This window comes from Drosophila pseudoobscura, chromosome 2 (assembly GCF_009870125.1).
Source record: "Drosophila pseudoobscura strain MV-25-SWS-2005 chromosome 2, UCI_Dpse_MV25, whole genome shotgun sequence".
Lineage (NCBI taxonomy): Eukaryota > Metazoa > Arthropoda > Insecta > Diptera > Drosophilidae > Drosophila > Drosophila pseudoobscura.
In genome coordinates, this window is record NC_046679.1 from 24,084,756 (window position 1) to 24,105,951 (window position 21,196).

Sequence of the window (21,196 nt, forward strand, 5' to 3'; positions counted from 1 at the left end):
TTCTTTTCTTTTTTGTGTGTTTTATAGAGAGTATTACAATATACTTGGTTGTTGTTGCACCTTCGGGGAATCAATCTCAATCTCATATCGAAAAGGAAAACTAATCGAATAAATGTCGGTAGTTATAGTAATAGTTGTAGTAGTAGTAGTAACATCATTAACATAAGTTATACATACATATACATAATGTAAACTAAATGAGAGCATTAGCATGTTAACGTAAAACATAATGAATGCGTTCCAAGATCACACACCTATAAGTACATATGCTATATGTGACCAATAGGCATACATACATACATATATATGTATAGAAAATCCTATATATATATATGCACATCATTGGTAAACTTAAATAAACTTTGAGCTCAAGGCTGCTCACTTCTTGTGTCACTTTGTCTTACTTTTTTTTTGGTTTTTGCTTCTTAAACAAACGCAAACACACACGAACATGGGCTTAGGCATTATCAGTATATATGATATATAGTATATGTAAGTATATAGAAAAGTGAAAAAATTCAAGTTGTACAAAATGCACGCTTGGCGGCAGTTCTTGTCCTCGACACAGATTCTTTTGCAAATCATGTGTTTTTTGTGTAGCAGTGTTTCTGTGTTAAAAGTTATGGGTTTCCTTCAGTTGTATCTGTAGTATCAGTATCAGTACCAGTATCAGTATCTGTCCTTCTGTCACCTGTCAAACTAAAAATGGAAACAATCTTCTATCTAGAATCTGGTGGGGAGGCGTGTATAACCTTGGTACTTCTCGGATGCCCCTGTCAACGATCGTCTATTAAATGATGAAGTCTCTTCTTGTATGCAATTGTAATTTGACTTTTTATTAATTTATTTGCAGCAGATGCAACTACTAGGGGGAGTGGCCACTTTCTGCCAATGCCGATAAGTTGATGGCCAGCCATAAAGCAGCCAATGAATTATTATTGTTGCAAGAGGCAAACAGGCATTAAGCCTTCTCCACACACACCCTTCCTCTTTGTGGCAGGAGGACAGCAACGTTGACAGGAGAACTTACACAGAGTCCGGGGCATGCATTATGCAGCAATTGCTGTTGTCAACTGACAACGGAGCTGCACAGACCTGAACGGAGTTGCACGGACCCAGGCCCAGAGCCGGAGCAAGGCATCTGCCGCCTGACAGTAAATTAAGCGGAAAAGTGTGTTGCGGCCATACGGAATGGGGCATGGGAGATGGGAGTTGTGGCACAAAAAAATAAGTCTGCTCCTCTCTGGACGGTGCAGCGGGGGGCACGGAGCAGTGGTACGGGGCACGAGTAGTATTATTTGCTGCAGTCGGAAATAACTCAACCGCAAATGAGATAAATTGCGCGCACACAGATAATTGCATGGTCGGGCCCCCCGACGAGGCGTTGTGGCATGGAAATGAAATACATTTCACATACGCCGAGCCGCGACGCGCTGGTTTTTCACTACTTTTTTCCTTCAATTTTCATATGTGTCCTCTCCCCAAAGTATTCGGTCTGTTTGTTAGCCTCTGAGAGGAGGCTTTTTTGTCGGCCGCTTGTGCAAATATTTATGTGGCTGCCAGCTCAAACGAACGAACGGACAGATGTGTGTGTGTAATGGGAAAATATTGCGCATACGCACTGTCTGCTCATTAAAGTCGATCGTTGAAGGGACAGCTCGCTCGTACATCTCTTTAGTTGTAGTTGTATTCACATAACGTATACTTCAAAAGTGCTCTCTCTTTCTGTCTCTCTCTCTCTCATCAAATCAATATCTTTAACATATAATTATAGATTCTCAAACAGCAGCCATATGGATATTATTCTCTTTAGGGTTTCATCAACTGGAAGCTCTAAGTGCTCGGGGGAGTTTTTCTCTTAACAATCAATATGGAAAGGGGTCGTCGGTTTCCCATTCTCATGTGTGTATATCTAGATACTTTTTTTTAGATTTATGTATTTATAGTAACGTTTTCTTTGTTAATTTGACAAATGAAAAATGAAGTACAGTCGAAAAATTCGTTATCTTTCTAGGATATAGTATACATTAAGGGGGGTTCTAGTTCTTCTTACGGATATACATACATATACTTGTGGTATAGGAGTATGTGTAATTGATTTAACTATAAATTTGATTTATGCTTCGATCTCGATTCGATTTCAGTTGTATCTGTTGCCCGCTAAAGATTGTGACAAGTACATTTAGGCTATTCGTTACTTGCTATGCTTTATGCTATATTTTCGATTCGATTCGATTCGCTAGATCAAGATCTTTATAATTGAATTGTTGCATTATTGTCAGTAGTTTACGTTAATTTACCTCTAAACATATATTCGAGTGGTTACAAGCAACATTCAAACGTTTTCTTTATCTTTTGTCTGTTCTTCAATATGATAAGCATAATTGGCTACTCGATATCCTTCGATGCTCCACCTCACTGCCTCTCCATGCTTTCATCTACTGCATATATTACACACTTACAATCTGTTGGATGATGCTTCTGTATCTGTACACACGACTCCTCCTAATCAGCGATGTGGCAACTTGGCCAATTTGTAATTGTAATTTTGGCAGGGCACACAAATACCAAACGAGAACAGAAAAATTGCAATTCAATGGGTCCTCGTCCTCGTCTTCATCCTCATCCTCGTCCGCATCTGAATCCTCATCCGTATCTGAGTCCACATCCACATCCTCTGTCCCTACGATCGATAGCAATTTAATTGAGCGCTAACATTCATATTCCAGTATGAAGCTCTCGCCTCCGGCTCCGAGTCCTCCCAGTCCGGGTCCGGGTACGACTCCTGCTGCAGTCACTGGCTTCGCTGTGGCCCTTGCATGTTGCTGATGCTGATGTGGCAATAGCGTGGCAGATGTTGTTGCCACCGAGCCCGTGCCCTGTTGCGAGGTGGAAGCTCTGCTTAAATTTACTTGTGACAACATTGCGGTTGCCGTTAATTTGCCATTGTATGCCACTGCCGGAGTCAGTGTGGGCGTCGGCGTGGGCGGACCGTGTCCGTAATAGTTCAGAGCGGAGGTTAGCGGCACGGCCTGCTGCAGCTGCTGCTGGGGGCGTCGTTGCATCTGCTGCTTGGATAGATAATCCGTGGACGTATTTGCCGTGGCATTGCGCAACGTTATGAAGGTGTCAAAGTTTTCGGCTGTGGAAGAGGCATTCGAGGTGCTGGAGTTGCGGCGCGGCGCCAAATGCTGCTGTTGTTTGGGGATATTCAGATTTAGCTTCAGCTGCTGCTGCTGCGACATTGACGAGTTCGATGAGGAGGAGTTAGATAGCGACGAAGAGTTTACAGAGTGCGCGGGAGGATGCTGCTGCTGATTCGCATAGTATTTGCGCAAATTCTCCAGCATGTAGCGATTGTTTGCGTTTCCGTTTCCGGTTGCCCCTCCTAATGCAGCTGTGGGTGCTGCTGCTGCTGCTGTTGCTGATGTTGCTGTCGGATGAAACTGCGGCATGGCAGATGACACTGCTGCTGCTCCTGTAACTGCTGCTGATGCTGCGGTTGGCGTCATCGTTATCTGCTGCTGCTTGCTGCTGGTGGCATACAGAGCATCGCCACCCAATCCCAGTCCAAGTCCCAATCCGTGTCCCATTCCCATTCCCAATCCTTGTTCTTGTGGCAGAGCCAAATTGATGACACTGCCGGTTGTAGCTGGCATTGCGGTGGCTCCTCCTGTTGCTGCCCCTCCTGCTACTACCCCTGCCATTGGTGGTTGTCGTCGTTCCATCTCCAGTCCATAGCGGGTGGCAGCAGCCTTCCGACCTCCTCCTCCAGCTGCAGCGGCTGCCCCTCGAACTTCTCCCTGATAGCTGCGGGCATAGTGCGCCTCCATCAAGTCCGCCCGTCGCTGTTTCGTGGCATACACGGCCTCATCCGTGCCGTCGTCTGCTCCTCCTCGCCCAAATCCATAGTAGTCGCCGCGCTGGTAGTGCTGCGATGAGGACAGGGCACGCTCGAATTCGTTGCGACCACGCTGCCGCTGGAAGTGGTCCAGGTAGCTCTCACCGCCGCTGGCAGCTCCGGCCAAAAGGAGATGGTCTGCCTCGTGGTTCTTACTCTGCGGATGCTCCTCCTCCTCCTCGTCGACTGGGCCTTCTGTGGCACTTGCCAGCTGCTGCTGCTGTCGCTGCAAATGCTGATTGAGAGATTGGTAGAATGTGCTTTCGGCCAGATTCTCATTATATGTCGTCGGCTGCTGCCAATCAGCGTCTTCGCATTCGTTGACGCTGACGCGAATTCGTATGTCCCGGGCCGTATAATCAGGCTCTCCACCGGCAGTAGCAGCCGCCAGCATTCCGCCAGTTACAGCTCCAACATCGTCCGCATCCACATCGTCATCGTCGTCGTCGTCCTCGTCGTCGTCGCCGTAGAAAAATCTCGCTGATTTGGCGCTTTCCGCCAGGAGCAGGTCCTCGCTCTCCTCGAGGGCCAGCGCGTAACTCGTTAGGTTGTCAAAGTAGTATTCGCACATTTTGTCCGGGTGCTCGTAGCGCAATTTGAATTCCTTCGATTCCCGCGATTCCTCCAGAGCCTGCGGCAGTGGCTCCAACTGTGGGTGGACGATGGGTGGCAACTCCTTCTCACGCTTTGTCGCTGTTGTTGGGCCACTGAACACGGAGGCATAGTCCGAGCTGCTCATCGAGTCCGAATTGAGGGCCGCCGTGCGTCGCGTGGACTTGGAGGCAATGGGCAGTGTGCCCAGATTCTCGTAGTTAGCAGGAAGTCCGCCCCCATTGTTTGCCTGGGATTGGCTGCGCTTGTGGCGTCTTCGCGGCGTCTCCGGCTGAGGATGTGGATGGGGCTGCGTGGCCAAGGCCCTTCGCTGGGAACCGCTGACGCGGCCCACCGAGTGAGCCGACTGCTTCGTCGTGCTCAGGTGCTGGTCAAAGTTCTCCTCCAGGTAGGCGTCCAGGTAATGGAGGTTCTTGCTCAGATCGATCTCAGACTTGTAGCTCTTGTAGATGGTGGCCTGCTTGCAGCGCGACTCGTAGTTGGAGATATGTGCACGGTCGCTGATGAAGCGGAAACTCTCGTCCTTCGCGAGGGTGTGGAAGCCACTGAACTCGCTGCCAGACCCCCCTTCGGAGCCACTGCTGGTCTTGAAGTTGCGACATTTGTCGCGTATCTTCTGGATGCCCTGTCGCGTCTTGGCCTGCAGCCGCTCAAAGTAGTTGGCCTTGGCGGCGGTACTGGATGGCGTCTGGGTCTGCAGTCGTGGATGGTAGGCCGTGTGCTGGATGTCGTAGCCTCCGCTTCCGGCGGCCCGCATGCTCTGGATGCTGTGCGTGCGATTGGGATAGCTGAGCTTCAGCTTTGGCAGCGAAGGTGGGTCCTCGGACCTGTGATGGAGTTTCCTCAAGGACAGCTGCTTGAAGATCGCCTTGGATCGCTTGGCCTTGCCAGTGGTGGTTCGTCTATCGTGATCTTGATCAAAGTCCTGCCGCTCGAAGCGGCGCACAGGGACTCCGTGTAGGTAATGATGATCTGGTGGGGTGGGATTCGGTCTTGACGACTCGAACAAGCGCCGCAGGCCACGTCCGGTGCGCTGGGGACGCGCACTCCGGGCACTCGTTGCACTTCTCAGTCGAGTATTCACACTCAAAGTGAGGATTTCATCATCGTGGAAGATGGAAAAGGGATTCGTGATGACCGTGGAGCTATCGTTGGCTCCCTGGGATGCTGTTAGACTGCTTACGGATCTAGTCTTAAGGCTAGCGTTACTCGTACTATATCTATTCTGGCTTATGGCTACTTCCTGCTGCTGCTTACTGTCTAATACAACTACAACTTTGGCTTCATTGTGTTGGTGTGGTTTCTGGGGAAAGTTCTGAGGCACAGGCACCGGCACCCTTTGTCCCAGATCCGTCTCGGATCGGGAGCGAGAGCGTGTGCCCTGGGCACGGTTGCGCCTCTTCAGGCGTCGCAGCTCCTTCAAGGAGTTACTCTGCTTGCGAAAGCGATAGAACGGATTGTTAATGCTCAGCCTTTGCAGCAGCAATTGGGTTTCCTCCGGCGACAGGATGGACTCCAGCTGCTGCTGCTGCTGCTGCTGCTGCCGCTTCTGCTGGATCATTAATTCCTCCGTCTCCGCTTCTTCCTCCTCTTCGTTGGTCACATTCAGATTGAGCAGCTTGGCCGCACTTGGGGGCTTGGGTGCACTATTCATATTGTTCTCTAGATCTCCATTACTCTTACTGCAGCTGCTGCTGCTACTTTTGCTACTGTTTAAGGAACCCTCGCTATTGTTGCTACTGTTGCTGTTACTGCTACTTTTGTTGTTGCTCTTAATGTTGCTTCTGCTGCAAGTACTTTTGCTGCTGCTGCTGCCACTTTGGGCAGCTGCCTCTAAAGTATTCGTATTCGTATTATCGCTATTGGTCAGTCCCGTTGTCGTCGTTGTGGAGCTCTTGTGGTTGTTGTTGTTATTGTGACATCCAACATGGCTGTCATCCACTTCCGGTTCGAGTTCGAGTTCTTGGGTGTTGTGTGGGTGTTGGTGTTCTTGGTCTTGGTGTTCGTGTGGTTGTTGTTTCTGGTTTTGTTGGTGTTCGTTGGATTCGCTATCAATTGCCTGCTAGACTCTAGTGGGCGGTTGTAATATCATTGCAGCCATGCGTACCTTCATTGCCTCCGGCGATCCATGTCCCGGATACTGTTGCTGTGGATGCTGCGAGGCGGCATGTAGGGCCGCTGCTGCTGCCACTGCCGCCGCAGCCTGCTGTTGTTGCTGCTGCTGTTGTTGCTGCTGCTGCTGCTGCTGCTGTTGGTGATGATGGAAGCCGGCGGGCGTCGTGTAAATCGAATCACCTTGAGGGCCACTCGTGCTATCGGAGCGTGATTTCAAATCAGCTTTCTCGCTGCGGGGGAATGGGGAAACGAGAAGAAATCGTTAGCCAAAATTGTTTGCCCAAGTGACAATTGTGTGGGTGGTGGTTAAGTGGTTGGGTGGGGTCTGGTATGGTCTGGTCTGGTTCGAGGGGTCTTCTGACTGATGCTAGATTCGGTGGCCTATTGGCTGGGATGGTGGCCTTCGGTAGGGGTTTGGGGTATCTTCTATCGCTGATTGCCAAATTGTATCCCTCACGCATATCTGAATATCTATTTAGTTTTTGTCGCCGTTGCCTCGCTCCAGGCATTTGTTTACTTGGGGTTTAGGAAATTAGATATTCTCCCAAAATGCTTCTACTTTTGCTTCTCTGAGGAAAATGCTGGCCTGGACTGAAAACGTTGGCCTAAATGAGTTTCGGTCATGTTTTCGGTCGCATATAAATCGAATATTGTTCTGGCCGTTGGTGCGGAAATTCTAAATCCATTTCCGCCACGTTCATCGCCCCACCGTATTGACGTGCCTGGTGCCCCAGAAATGTAGTATGTAGTGTATATTGCGTACTATAGAATTTCATGGAGATGATAGTGTGTGCATTCCATATTTCATAAACAAAAAATATAGTAATTTTAAAATGGAAAACAAGCGGAGGAGCACAGAGGTCTCTGGTTCTAGGGATGGCCCGAACAACCGCTCATAACTCATATTGCACGTACAGACAGAGGGGCAGGGTGTTGGGGACAGGAGGCAGGCAGGCAACAATGAGCGATAGGCTTGCTACCTCTACCTCTACCTCTACTTCTCTTTCGCTCTGTTGCGCTACCAAAACACAGAAAAATACTACCAAAATGCTCTGTAACTAAATGAGGTATAATAAAAAATTTTGTAGCATATTGGGTAAAGGAATATTATGCAGGAGAAATACTGCAAAAATAGTTTTGTAACTTGAAAAAACTGACAAAAAAGCAGTAGCTTTCACAGCTTCTACCAAAAAAAACTCATAGTGTGGTACTTTATAATTAAAAGATGATTCCTAAAGCATGATCACGGAGAGATATTGCCTCAAAAAACCCAACTTGCCCAACTGCAAGAAGCTTTCGGAAAATATAACTCCGAAACTCCTATTCCAACTATTTTCACGCTAAAGGCCACTACTTTTTCCACCTTTAGTAAGAGTATTCTACCATTCTTTCTTGGCTAAACAAAACTGTTTCGCTTGCCAAAAAGGCAAACCCCTTGCCAACCCCTTCCGACCACGCCCCTACCCGCATATATTGAATATATGAAAAATGTATAATATTTTATGCAGCACACACCTACACGGAGACGCACGGAGATGCAGTGAAAAGCATTTTTCATTGTTCCTCCCTTTGTATACGTATAGGTGTGTATGTGTGTGTGAGTGTGTGAGTGCGAGTGTGCGTTGTGCCGTATTCGGACAGTAGGGGCGCATAAATTGGCATGCCAGCGCCACCTGTTGGCTACCGCTGCATAAAAAAATATATATCAAAATGGTCATTTATCTATGAGAATACGTGTGTTCCCAGTTTGTGTGGGGGTGCTTGGGAGGAGGCAGGGTGGCAGGGTGTGTACGTATTACGCTTCAACTTACCTGTCTTTATCCGATGATTTATAGCCAGTGGAACCTGTGCGCGCCGCCATGTAAGAAGTCGAATGGGGGGTAGAAAAATGGGATGAAACAAGAGAGAAAATGTTATATTAGAGTTCTGGCAATATGCAGGAATTTATTTCGCCCCAATAGAATGGTATTTCAAGAAGGGGTTTTGTGTTTGTAAAATAGTAGAAATTAGTTGTGAAACCAGACATGCATATATCTGTGAACATATTGCCCCAACCCCCCTCCCCTGGTTACGATTGATAAATGAGCCATCGACTTATTGATTGCGAAACGTGTAAAGTGCTGAGAAATTTTGATGGATCTCAAAAGGGGTGTAACTTTAGAGCGTAGCGCGTGTGTTGATGGGTGTCGGGTCGCACTTGAGAGATCTGTCAAACGACATTTGACAACTTGACGCCAGCTGCAGCAGTCAGTCAGTCAGTCACTCACTCTACTCAACAAATTGACAGCTTGATTGACAACTGAGAAATTGCGATTAGCCGGTGAAAAGTGTTTACAGATCATGTGGATAGGATATATGAAAAGGATGTATGCCCCTCGAATGCCCTTGAGCAAAGGCGAGCAAAAAGTTTATCCATTTCCACTTTTATCCCGCGGATTCTTTTGTAAATTGTTTTACAATTGTTGAGGCGAAAAAAGTTTTTCCCGCGCTCCCTTTTTCCTTTTCTTTTTTCTCGTCTGAATTTTGATTTCTAATTAGGCAAAGCTCTGGCTTGCCACACAGACAGAGGGCGGGAAAGCGCTAGATGAAATTGCTGTAGCGTCAAACAAAAAGCTGGCCAGAAGACCTTAACCCTTTTGTGTGCTAACCAGAAGACCAGAAGACAGGATGGAGACAGGGGGGAAGGTTTAACAGGAAAGGCAGACTGCGACTGCGACTGACCGCAGGCGTTGGACGCTAATGAATATTTTATGAGATTTATTTGAATTTCGAGTTTCAAGTAGAAAAAAGAGTATTCGCAGCACAAAGGGGAAAGAGGGAGAGGGCGAGGGCGAGCGAGAGAAGGAGAGACGCATCCCTCTTCTAGGCAGCCATTTTTTCCGCTTTTTCGCTTTTCCTCCCTCTCGCGCATTTCACCGCTTTGTGTGTGTTTCTGTGTGTCGGCTGCAAGTTTTTGTGTTTTTGCAATTAGTGCGACAGCGGACAGAAGAGGGAAAGAGGTCTGGGGGAAGGTGTGGGATGTGGTAGGGCAGGCTCCGTAATGAAGAAGGAAGTTTTAATTGTCGCGGCCTTGACAGCAACGCCTCGTAATTAATAGCACAGCTCTGGTCTGATAATTGTTCTGTGTCCCCATGTACGTACTCTCTTTTTTGATGTGGGGTATTGAGGTCGATTGAATTGACGATTTATGTTAAAGACTATTGTATATGGGACATGATATGATGAAAGAGAAAAAGGAATATTGGCTCTTAGGAAGATAAGGATTTATAGGAACAATATATGTATATCTCTAGCGAATATAACTATTTTCACGGACAACTCCTACACGCACCGAAAAATGGCATAGTTAAATAAACACTCTAATGTTTAAATAATACAAATAAATATATTGTATTATGTTTATGAAATATATATATTTAGTTTAAATATGAAATATATTTATTTTAAATTCCTCATTATTTTCCTTCATCATTTCCACTCGCGTTTTAAATGTCTAAATTAATGCGTGTAACAATGATTACTTTAAAACAAATGCTTTTCCCCATTACCCTCTTTATCAAACTTACCCTTGAAGCAGCACCTCTTGCTCTTGATCGCATAAATGCAGAGGCACACAAGCAGCAGGATGGCGGCCATGCAGCCACCGGCCACGCCCATCATGTAGCTCATCTCGTAAGGTTCTGTCCGGCACAGCGGTGGAGGATATTCAGCAGAAGGATATCGTTATAATCGATGCGTTGATTATGCAAGTATTAACAGGAATATTCATTTTCATATGCAACATAGTACTACGAGTACGAGTACGAGTACGAATACGTATTGTAATAACGTGACGCATATTCGTATTGTTTGTGCGATTGATTTTAATTAAAATCGTTTGGGATATGATGATGCAGGGGTGTGTTTGGATGTGATATGATATAATATTTAATGAGTTGCATGTGCATTCGATGCGTAAATATTGAATATTGCTAGTGTAATTGAAATGCAATTCGAATGCGGGATGATGGTGCCATGAAGATGCGGGTGGGGCAGTGGGAGGTGCAGGGGCAGGGACAGGAGGTACGGGGGTAAAGAAAAACAAAGAAAAAAGTTCTATGCACCTGCAAACGTACCCTCCACAATCAAATGTATGGCATGGCGATCAGTGCCCCGCTCGTTCTCCACCACCAGATAATAGGGTCGGGAGTCGTGCTCATCGGTGTGATGGATGTTCAGGGTGGACAGGTAGCAATCCTCGCGAGAGTCCTGCAGCATATCATCCGCCCGGAAGCGATCTGAAATGGGAATGAGAGAGAGAGAAACATTTTGTTGAATTGGCCAAATAATTGCACTCAAATTACACACAATTTGTCGGGGGGGTGGGGCGGGCGTTCTGACATTAATCATTCGATTCGATGGGCTAACTAGCAATGCCATGAAATGGCTTTGGACTGGGGGATTGGAATGCGCTTCGCTTGATTTGTGTCGGTGGCAAGCGAACACGCAGGATTACACGCACGAAGGATGCCGCTGGATGGACACGGACACGGACACGGACAGCTGAAAATGAAGAATAATGCTAGCCAGAGCCATCAGAGCCACCAGAGCTACCAGATTCGTTGCAGTTCAAGGGCAGATGCCTCGGGAAGGAACGAAACTGCAGAAAAGAGTTTCAGCTGGAAAAACGAGCAGAAAATGCCCGCGTATGTGTGCGTGTGTGTGCGGGTTGTCCGTTGGAGCTCGGATTACCCGGCGGCTGACAGGCGTGGCAAGTCTGCTGCTACGGGGTGCCTTTCTAACGTTGCCTGCCAGTGCCGCTGCCACAGCCATTGCCTCTGGCCTCTTCATTCCCATTCCGTATCCCCGACGCGGACATGACACTGGCAGTTTTCTTGCCCAACTCTGACTCTGACTCTGTTTTCCTCGTGCAATTTGTCTTGATTTGTGGATACTCTCTACCGCGAATTGAATGCCAAAAAATTGGTTTGAGAGCAACAACCATAATGAGCCCTCCAGCAGGATCTACCGCTAATTGAATCCGGAATAGCCACAACTAAGGCCAAGTGAAAGCCTAATTGCATTTTCATTAGGCGCCCAATGAAGCGCAAACTAAACGCTGAACTTTAACTGGTGGCTGCCACATCAAGGGGTGTGGGTGTGGGTGTGGCTGTGGCTGTATATACGCACCTATTCCCGAACCGGCCTCGAGACGCAGTGAACCCCATTCCCAGGCGACGCGCAGTGGCCGTGGATCCGCACAGACGACCATTGTCAGGATGGCGGACTCTCCTCTTTTCACGGAGATGGTGTGCATCGAAGGATGCAGACGTAGAACCTGTGGGGCACCTGCAAATACAATGGAACAAATAATAGAAAAAGATTTGGAGTTAGGGGTATAATTGTATTAAAAGAGAACAACGTTTGGTCCTTAAGAGATGGCTTTTTAATTGAGTTTTGGTCGTCACAAACGGATTCAACGAGCTGCATTGCTGAATGAAATTATACGTGTATAAAATGGTTTGGAGGGAGCCTTTCCGCATTTAACAGTCTTTCCCATACTTTTTCCCTTTATTTCCTTGGGGTAAATCATAGGAAAATTCCTGGAACGGTGTAGCCTTGTCCACGTTCTACTTCTTGCTCTTAGAGGAAAAATCTTTCTCCCCATAAATTATATAAAATTATTAAAAGGGGTTGCAGTCTTTCCTCCAGCATAGTTTTTCTTTTAAAGAGAGGGTAAATCTTTCCGTACCATAAATTACATCAAATTGTTTGAAAGGTGTTGCCAACTCCTATTTCCTCAAAGAGGAAAGCTTCTTCAGGAAATCCAGGGGGAGAACAAGCCAGTATAGTGCTCCAGAGGGTCAACAACTTTGCCATTTTTAATGAGGTATTTTGTATTTTCTCCCCAGTTTTATTTTTTGGTGACACTCTCTCTCTCTCTGTGTCTCTCTGGATTGCTGGTGCAACTACATATATACTTAGTTAGTTCGTTAGTTACTTCACACACTCCCACCCAGTTCCCAGATATAATGTGGTGTCCAGTTTTTTCGGTTCATATATATGATATACATGTACATATATTTATTCCCTTTTTTTGTGCACTTTTTTCGCCTTGGTGGTGCTGCTAAATTGCTCGTGTCCTTGGTTGGTCATAAATTATGTACGTGCTGTGGTATTCAGCACTAAATTTAAATATTTCTTGCTTCTCTGTTTTTTTTTTACATTTTTTCTGTGCGCTGTCCAGTTTTTTTCCCCGCTTCGGGCAGTGGCCGTGGCAGTTTCTCCGTTTATTTTTTTACGCTGGCACTGCGGTCATAAGTTCATTTTGATTTTGTGTTACGTTTTGGTTTAGTCTGTTGCCCAGTTGCTACATGCCACCGCCGCGCAATTCTGTGGCATGGAGTGGCGGTATCGTTGCGAGGCGGCAACGCAAGCGCTTAAAATGTTTTGCTGACGCTTTCCGGCTCCAGCTTTTAATGGAGTTTTGTTAGTTGTTTTAAGTGTGCATTAGTTGCACGGAGTGTTGCCAGGACCCAAATGAGTAGCCCGAAGAGCGGCACAGCTACAGCGTACCCTGCCCTGAAGTCCCATCTTTTCTCGCCTGATTGTCACCTCCTCTGTAGGTATTGCGGTTGCAGGTCCTGCCACAGAAATTGACAGCTGAGAGAGAGATGGAGATTTATGACTGCTACTACACCTCCCACAGCAGCTCTCATAGGAGTGCCCCCTCTCTTCGGCAGAGCATACGCCATTCGTTGATTGCTCAACCCTTTCAGATCCTAACGTTGTCGTCATATCTTGTGGTCTCTGCGGTTTCCTGCAGTGATATACTGGTGTACTGGTACATGGACTTACCCACAACTTGCAGGGAGACCGGATCGGATATGGCCACTCGCTCCTGGCCATTGATGTAGCTGGTGGCACGGCACTCGTACTCGCCCTGATACTCGTAGGTGACATTGTCGATGACGAGACGGGGCTCGTTGCCCCGTTCCACATACTTGGAGCCATGCGAGATTCTAGGGAAGCACAAAGAGAGATTGATTATGATTATGTGTGGTCTTCTAATATGGGTGATGATATGATGCCTTTCCCCCATTGATGCATACTTCCATCAAAATGAAAACAGATGCATGCAGCCCCCCGCTGTGCGCTGTGTGCTGTGTGCGTTTGTGTCTCCACTCGATTGCATATCCTTCTTCTCTGGCTTTCCAATATTGAAAATTGCGTATGCGTATGAGTTATTTTTCGGTGCAGGCTGCCTGCCTGCCTTCCTGCCTGCTGCACGGAGTGCCCTCTGACTCTCCCTGGCTATCCAAAGAGCTGGTACACAGAAATATTTGATACATTTTTAATATGAGAAATGCCTTTCAAGCTGCGAAATGCTTTGGCCTCTGCCATGCTTCTCTTTTTTTTTTGCCTTCCTTTGTGGGTTCTTTTGATGGTCATACGATGAAGGAGAACTTTAAGAGACTGCTTTAAGGGTATCCTTGGTGTTTCAGCAATTAAAAGCAATAAATTAGAAAGCCATTCAAATGCAAATCGCCAGAGTCAAAAAAGTTTGGACGAAAGGAGGCTAAAACAACACAGAAATCACGTAAATCAAATTGACAAGGACTCCGTGTGCGACTCTCTCTGTGCTACGGGACGGTGATACCTCCGTGGTTGTTGCACTTGCAGCCAAAGGAAGACCTTCAAAGAGGACCTTCGAAAAGGAGATTAGAGTGCTCCTGAGCATACGTTGTGGCCTGTCAGCGGCTCACTCCGTGGCATTGATTTATTATCCGTCCCACCTGTGCCCCCAAATGGTGAGGCGACTCCCGCTGTTTACTTAACGTGGCACGCGCCATTTAATGTGGTGCCACAGGAGGTGGCATGGTGGTGCGCTGGTGGGGTATTTCGGGGGTGGCAGACTGTGGTGTGGCATCGAGTACATGCGTGGAAATTCGTTTTCAACAATTGACATTTAATTTCTGATAAACACGCGCGCGTTTTGCTTCATTAAGTCAACACGTCAATGTGTTGCATGTGGCATTCGTTATTAGACGGGCGACACCTACACAAAACGCTGCCACGCCCACGCCCACTCCACATATCCTCCCACCCGATCACGATCTAAAACCCAGTCTTGTACGAGTGCGAGCACGAGTACGAGTATGTTGCATGATGTTTGCTTGATTGTCTAGGGGGAAAGTGCAAACAAATGGAATCACAAAAATCACGTACTTATGTGGCAATAGCAACAGAAGAGTGGAAAAGAGAGTGGTGGCATAGAGAGAGCGAGAAAGAGATGGATAGCTGTAGACAGTCATATGCATGAAGAGTGTTTTCGATTTTTCCACAGGCTTTGCCTGCTTTGCATACTAATGCCTAGCCTGAAAAAAGTGAAAGACGAGAGGGAGAGCAAGGAATGGCAGCAGCAAACGGAAGGAACCTAATCCAGCACGCATCATATGCAGGGGCTGCTTGATACCCTCTTAAAAAAATGGATATATGGGTTAGAAAATGAAGTTTGTCTTTCCAAATGAGAGAGGTGCTCCCAGTTCCTTTTAATATGAAAGCTGAAGGAAGGCTTGAGCAACTTTTTAGCTGTGGTTAGAGTGTGGAATTTATAGTTTCCAATTTATCATTACTGATATATTTCGAAAGCTAAGTCGATGGCTCGTTACAGGGTATGCCTTCATCGGTTATATCCACACCACCCCCCTCCACTTTTATTGTGGTTTTCCCTCAAGATGCAGACAATTTCCGCTGCGTAGCTAATTAAAATTACGCAAAGTATCATCATCATCGTCATCTGGCAGTGGGTGTGGCCTCAGCTAAGAAGGAAATGTGCAACAGGAAACGCGTTCATATAAGAGGGAAATGTTCTTTTCCCATCAAGGTGAGGCTTGCTCTGGTGGTTGGAGGTCGTGTGCTAGTCTTACTCATAATTATAGACTAAAGTGCAAATGCAAATTCCTTTTAAAGGCTTCAATTTGAATGAAAAGCAAATATTGCGCATACGCCGCATGAGCCGGGGTTTAATTAGCGCCGCCAGCCAATCCACAAACAATGGCCAGAATCAGAATCCGAGGCAGAGTGGAGAGAGAAGAGGAAGTTCATAAGGAGAAAGGCCACCACACTAAGCCTCGACCTCGCTTGGGCCGCCCAAAAGTATGCAACGGAAATTGTTGGAGCCTACCGAAACGCGGGCCACCGCAAGTGAATATCTGTGTGCATATCTGTGTATAAATGGGTGTATATATATATCCTGGGACTCACCTCTGCACCCATTTATAGGATGGCATGGGATTACCCTCTGCAACGCACTCGAAGGCAGCCGGACTGAACAGGGGCGCGGTGGTGAGACGATCCGGGCCAGCTGAAACAATTTTGGGCGGATCTAAAGAGAGAAAATGGTAGAGAGAGAGAGAGGGAGAGAGAGAGGGTTTGGTGAAAACTTTGGCCAAGATAAATACTCCACTGGAGAGAGGTAAAGCGAAAAGGAAGGTAAAGTTAAAGATACGTACATTTCACATCCAACTGCACCGACAGCTGCTCCGAGGTTCCCACCGAATTCTGCGCCTGGCAGGTGTACAGTCCAGCATCCCTCCGCCCAACGGGACGCAATTGTAGAGTTTCCTGTCCAGATACGGAGGGGTAGAGGGAAGGGAAAGAGAAGGCAATTTAATACAATTACAAATTTCTGCTACACTTCAGATAAATACCCAACGAAGGAGTAGAGGAGGGACAGTGTGGAAGACAATTTTGGAACAACATAAACAAGAAGGAGCAAAGATTTCTCCTCTTGGGATTGGGATTGCAGGGTTGCTGGATTGCAGGGAGGTGCAGAACTCACCTGCAGGCTAGCTATCTCGGAGCGACCAGCCCGTCGCCAGACGATGCTCGCCGGCGGATTGGCATCGGCCACGCAGCGCAGGACGAGCGCATCCTTATCCTCCTCCAAGTCGATTTCCGGTGAGCCAATTAGACGAATGCTCGGCGCATCTGCAAAAGACCAGACCCCAGACCAGACGAGAAACGTTCAAGTTGGGTAAGCAAAAACAGGAACCAGAAACAGATATAGAAACAGAAACAAAAACAGAGCAAACAGAGTCAACAAGCCAGTCCAGGCCAAGTCTCTGGCTGTGGATGTGGCCCTGGCGTTGGTCCTCCTTCTGGCCACGTCCTCTGGGACAAGTCAACTCTTGAATTGCTCAGCAAAACAGGAAATTACAGCAAATTGTTGTTAATTTAATTGTTACAGCTCTGTTTCTGTTTAGTTCTTTTGACTCTAAGCCAAATCAAATGATGGCACTCTGCTTGTCTAGACCCTGGGATGCAACTGATTCAAAGTTTGAACAGTGGCTTGGGTTTGTTGGGGGGTACTCACATTTCACATCGAGGCGGGCTTCGACGGGCGTCGATTTGGCCGAGTAGGACTCGTGGAAGGCCGCACAGCGCAGCATGTCTCCGTGACGCTCTCGCATTGCCGACACTTGCACCACGGAGGTGGAGGACCAAGTGCGTGGATTATCCGGCTCGGTGGCATTCATTTGTGGGTGCATCGCAGAGATCTCCTGGTCGCCTGCAACAGACACACAGACAGAGAGAAAGACAGAGACAGAGAGGAGGGAGAATGAGAACCGAGTAAAGGAAATGGGAAATGGTTGGCAAATTAATTAACAGGACAATGACCAGGGGGTCGTCAGTGTCCCTGTCCGTGTCCATCAGGATAACAACTGCAATCAATGGGGCTACCAGACACTTACCCAAATACCATTTGAGGGTGGCCGGTGGATTACCATAATGTGAGACACACTTCACTGTCGCCATGGCGCCAGCATCGACGGTGATGTTGTGCCCCGGCGGCACGTGGACGGCCTCGTACTCGAGTCGAGGACGCTGTGGCGCCACTGCAATCGAGAACAAAGATTAGTACAATTAAAAGTGGGTACAGGACATCTTCCACAAGACAGCTCGAAAAATGAATTAAATGATGACTGAAAGGGTTCCAGAAGAGTCCTGGTGCTTTCGTATACGTACCACGTACGACCAGGCGAACCGGTTGACTGGTCAGGGCATCCTGCGTGGTAAAATCACTGGCCGTCACTTGGCACTCCCACAGGCCGTCGTCAAAGTCCAGCGTAGCGGAGCGTATCCACAGCGAGCAGTCGCCGCCAATTTGCACTGCCGGCGGATGGAGATCCAGATGTAAGACATTCCCATTCTCGTTCGTACCCATACGTGAGGCCCATTCGTATTTCTTCGTATAGATGCCAACGGGCTAAGGGATGAGAGAAGACACGGGTTTTCCGGATTAGTTCAAGCTGAAACAAAGGAGGAGGAGTCCCAGAGCAGGATAGGACTGCGATGTCGATGGCGATGAAATGAACTGGGCGGCGGCTGGCATGTCCTCAACGACATGTTTAGCATGTTTAACTTTTGCGATCTAGTCGGGCGTGTAATTTCGTCTACGATTTGCACAAACATCCTACAGACAGTCATCGCCTGGTCATCCCCTATTTGCTATTCCCTATCCAGCCCTCCTTCCTCCTTCCCCACTTAACTCCATTCTGCAGTGCTGCTTCTCCGTCTGTAAATTGGCATTAGTTTGTTTGCTAATTGGAAATTAAATTACAATTAGTGATCTCTCAGCGTTCGCATTTAAGTATTTATGGAGACCGAGACCCCCTCTTTGCCTTTAGAAAGAGAGAGAGGGAGAGAGAGAGTGGGCTTCCGCCTAATTGCATTTTGGCTTTGAATGTTGTGTCTGTGTTTTCTGCTGGCCTAATGGGTTAAATTAATTGCAACATTGAATTTGTGTCCATTGAACAACATTTATTGAAAGAAAATGGACAGCAAAATGGCTGTGAGAATGGCACAGGATGGAAACCCAAGGGAAGGAGACACCATCAGCTAATCTTATCTTCAAATGCATAGAATTCCGTAGAATACCAGGCACAAAATGCATTTTGATTGTCACATATGTGTTTATTAAGCGTAAATTTCTCGAATACATACGCATTTTAAGAGCAGAACCACCTTTTGATGGGTTTTGGTATCTCTGTTTTATTAAATAGCTTGCGGCTGATGGTCTGGCACATATTTGAGATATTATTCCATTTGACCCCGCACCAAAACGATAGAAAACATAGTTCAATGGGCTGGCTGGACGTTGGGTCAGCCAGGGGTTAAGTGTGTATGGTAACAATGGCGAAACCAGAGAGATATATAGTCATAGTGAGAGGGGATAGGGAGAGAGAGGATAGGCTCCTGCCAGAAAACTGCCAGAAAAACAATTTCCACAAAAAAAAGAGAGAGAGAGAGGGAAAATGGCAACCCCAAATCGAGTAAATATTTGGCTCTGGCCCCCATTGCTGTTGCCAAAACATTTCCCATTTTCCCCCAATCGATATTCATATCGACATAATTCTCCACATTTTCCAGGAACCTCCCCCTCGCACCGCACACTCCGGGAAAAACTGCAAAACTGCATACCAGCCAAACAACAAAACTTGAGGCACAGAGGAAAAGTCGGAAAAGCTCGTTTTGTTTGCCATAAAAAAAGAAAGTTTGATGCCCAAAAATTACATTTATTCAAACGGCTGAACTCCCATACTATGCAGAGTATGTGTAGATGAGGATGCGGATATCATCCTGCTTTGAATTTATCAGGAAATGCACTCAGCAGAGGGTATAGATGTGGAAAAGCACCCAGGGTTGGTACCGGCATCCTTTTTGGCTCAATTAGAATGCATCAGGGGCATTGCCACCCCTTCGTTTTTAGGGACAACAAAATATCCCCAAAAATACATAGCATCTGTACTTATAATAACTACACATAAAATCTATGGTAAAACTATATACCGAAATGTAAGGAAATTGAGAGAACGTTGAGCGAAAAGAAGGCAGGCTTTGGAGCCGAAGACTTTGATACTCTTAAGGATTGATCTTCTTTTATTGTACGTGTATGAATATATGATCCAGCAGCAGCATGGGTGTCGGACAAAGGAACTAAAGGTCAATGCTACTTCTACTAATTCCATCTACTTCTGTTCAAAATAAAGATATGCGTATTTTAAGCTGTTCCCTTTTTGCATTTTAAACCTCTCCCAAAAATCATCATACCCCTCGTTAAGCGTATACGAAATATTTAGAAAAAAATGGTAAAAATATGCAAAAATAAGAAGAATTTTAAATGAAACCCGAAACAGCAACATCAGCATCATGTACATATGTGTGTATGCGAGAGTGAGTGCTACGCTCGATGCATGCAAATGATGTTTGTCCTTTGGTCTTGTTCTTCTGCTACCCTAGTCTGTCCCCTATTTCCAGTGCCACTTCCGTTTCCGGTTCCACTCTTCCGCTGCTGCTCCTCTTTGGCTCCTTGGGCTCCTTGGAGTGGAGACACAAAGCATGTAAACATTTAAGTATGTGCTGCAAAAGCGAGGAGTTTTGCGATGCGCAGCATATGAAAAAGGACATTTGAAATGCTTTCTGATTTTTGTCATACAATGGACCAAGACACCCTCCCCCTCTATGCAATGGTATTGTATTCCCTGATCCCCGCGGAGCATGCATTTGCATAAGCAACTGCCCCACAACAAGTGGTGGCAGGGGCATGCAGCAAATAAAAGTTATGCTTCAAACGCACACAATTGCCATGAATAACAAGCAGCATACACCCCTCTGTGGCTGCTGCTGGCCCGTTTTGTGGCTAAAACAGATTCATAATGAGGCCATTTTGGAATTGCTATGCAAACTAAGATGGCCATGGCCCTGCAGTTAAGTCTCTCCCCCTCCCCACTACACCATAATAACCATGGTAAATGCCAAGAAGTTTACGAAAACTCACATCTGAGGTAGCAGAAAATTTCTCTATTCATAACAATAAAACATACCTAATTCTGAGGAAGAGTGGAATTATTGCTTTATTCGAATGCTGTCGAAGAGGGAGGGACAGGGATAATTTCTCTATTGTAATATTCTGCGTTGGAGTATATTTTTCATTATTTTTAAATCTCAACGATTATTTTTGAGATCACCGCCTACAACTGGGCCATACAAAAAAATTGGGTTGGCTGATCTTTGTTGATTTTATAAAGCTGTTAAATATATGTTGTGCGACGAAGTACGAGTATGTTTGATTATTCTGCATTGCATTTTGTTTTATGAGCAATTGTTTTGCCAGAAATCTGTATAGCAGAATGAGAGCATGGGAGAGTGAAGAAACGTGGGCTGCTGTACATCGTATTCATATGGATTTTGTGAATAAAATAAGCTTTGCAATGAACAAATCATAGTGATAGTCTCCTCCTTTCCCGTGTCTATGTATTTCAATTAATAAGACAGGGTAAAATCTGCTCATCTTAAGCACTTTTTTCTTATAGTATCTGTTAGAAATATATGTCCTTAGTTATTCTAAGGTTCGATTAACTTTTTCTCTTGATCAGGGCATAGGGGACTAGTTGTGTGTTTTTTCGGTCGCGCTTATATTTCCTACATTGATAATATTTTTATTATGCAAATGCAATGCTCAATCCAATCGTTTCCTTAATAGAGCGACACTCATATTGAATTTTCATCGATATTTAACCACAT

General features: G+C 46.3%; 1 protein-coding gene across 6 annotated transcripts in view; it reads right to left on the minus strand.

Moving 5' to 3' along the window:
* Positions 1-21,196, minus strand: part of LOC4802637 (hemicentin-2) — a 113,039-nt gene that overhangs the window by 20,089 nt on the left and 71,754 nt on the right. For 5 of the 6 annotated variants that reach the window (XM_015182480.2, XM_033376435.1, XM_015182478.2 and 2 more), the window contains exons 4-15: positions 17,639-17,879; positions 17,365-17,508; positions 16,986-17,180; positions 16,452-16,600; positions 16,123-16,234; positions 15,875-15,995; positions 13,466-13,629; positions 11,798-11,956; positions 10,732-10,905; positions 10,195-10,308; positions 8,440-8,473; positions 6,621-6,858 (exon numbers count right to left, since the gene is read on the minus strand). In XM_015182480.2, coding sequence (XP_015037966.2) covers positions 6,621-6,858; positions 8,440-8,473; positions 10,195-10,308; positions 10,732-10,905; positions 11,798-11,956; positions 13,466-13,629; positions 15,875-15,995; positions 16,123-16,234; positions 16,452-16,600; positions 16,986-17,180; positions 17,365-17,508; positions 17,639-17,879 — 1,845 coding nt within the window. The remainder of the gene's footprint in view (positions 1-6,620; positions 6,859-8,439; positions 8,474-10,194; positions 10,309-10,731; positions 10,906-11,797; positions 11,957-13,465; positions 13,630-15,874; positions 15,996-16,122; positions 16,235-16,451; positions 16,601-16,985; positions 17,181-17,364; positions 17,509-17,638; positions 17,880-21,196) is intronic. The other variant, XM_015182479.2, reaches the window with a different exon arrangement.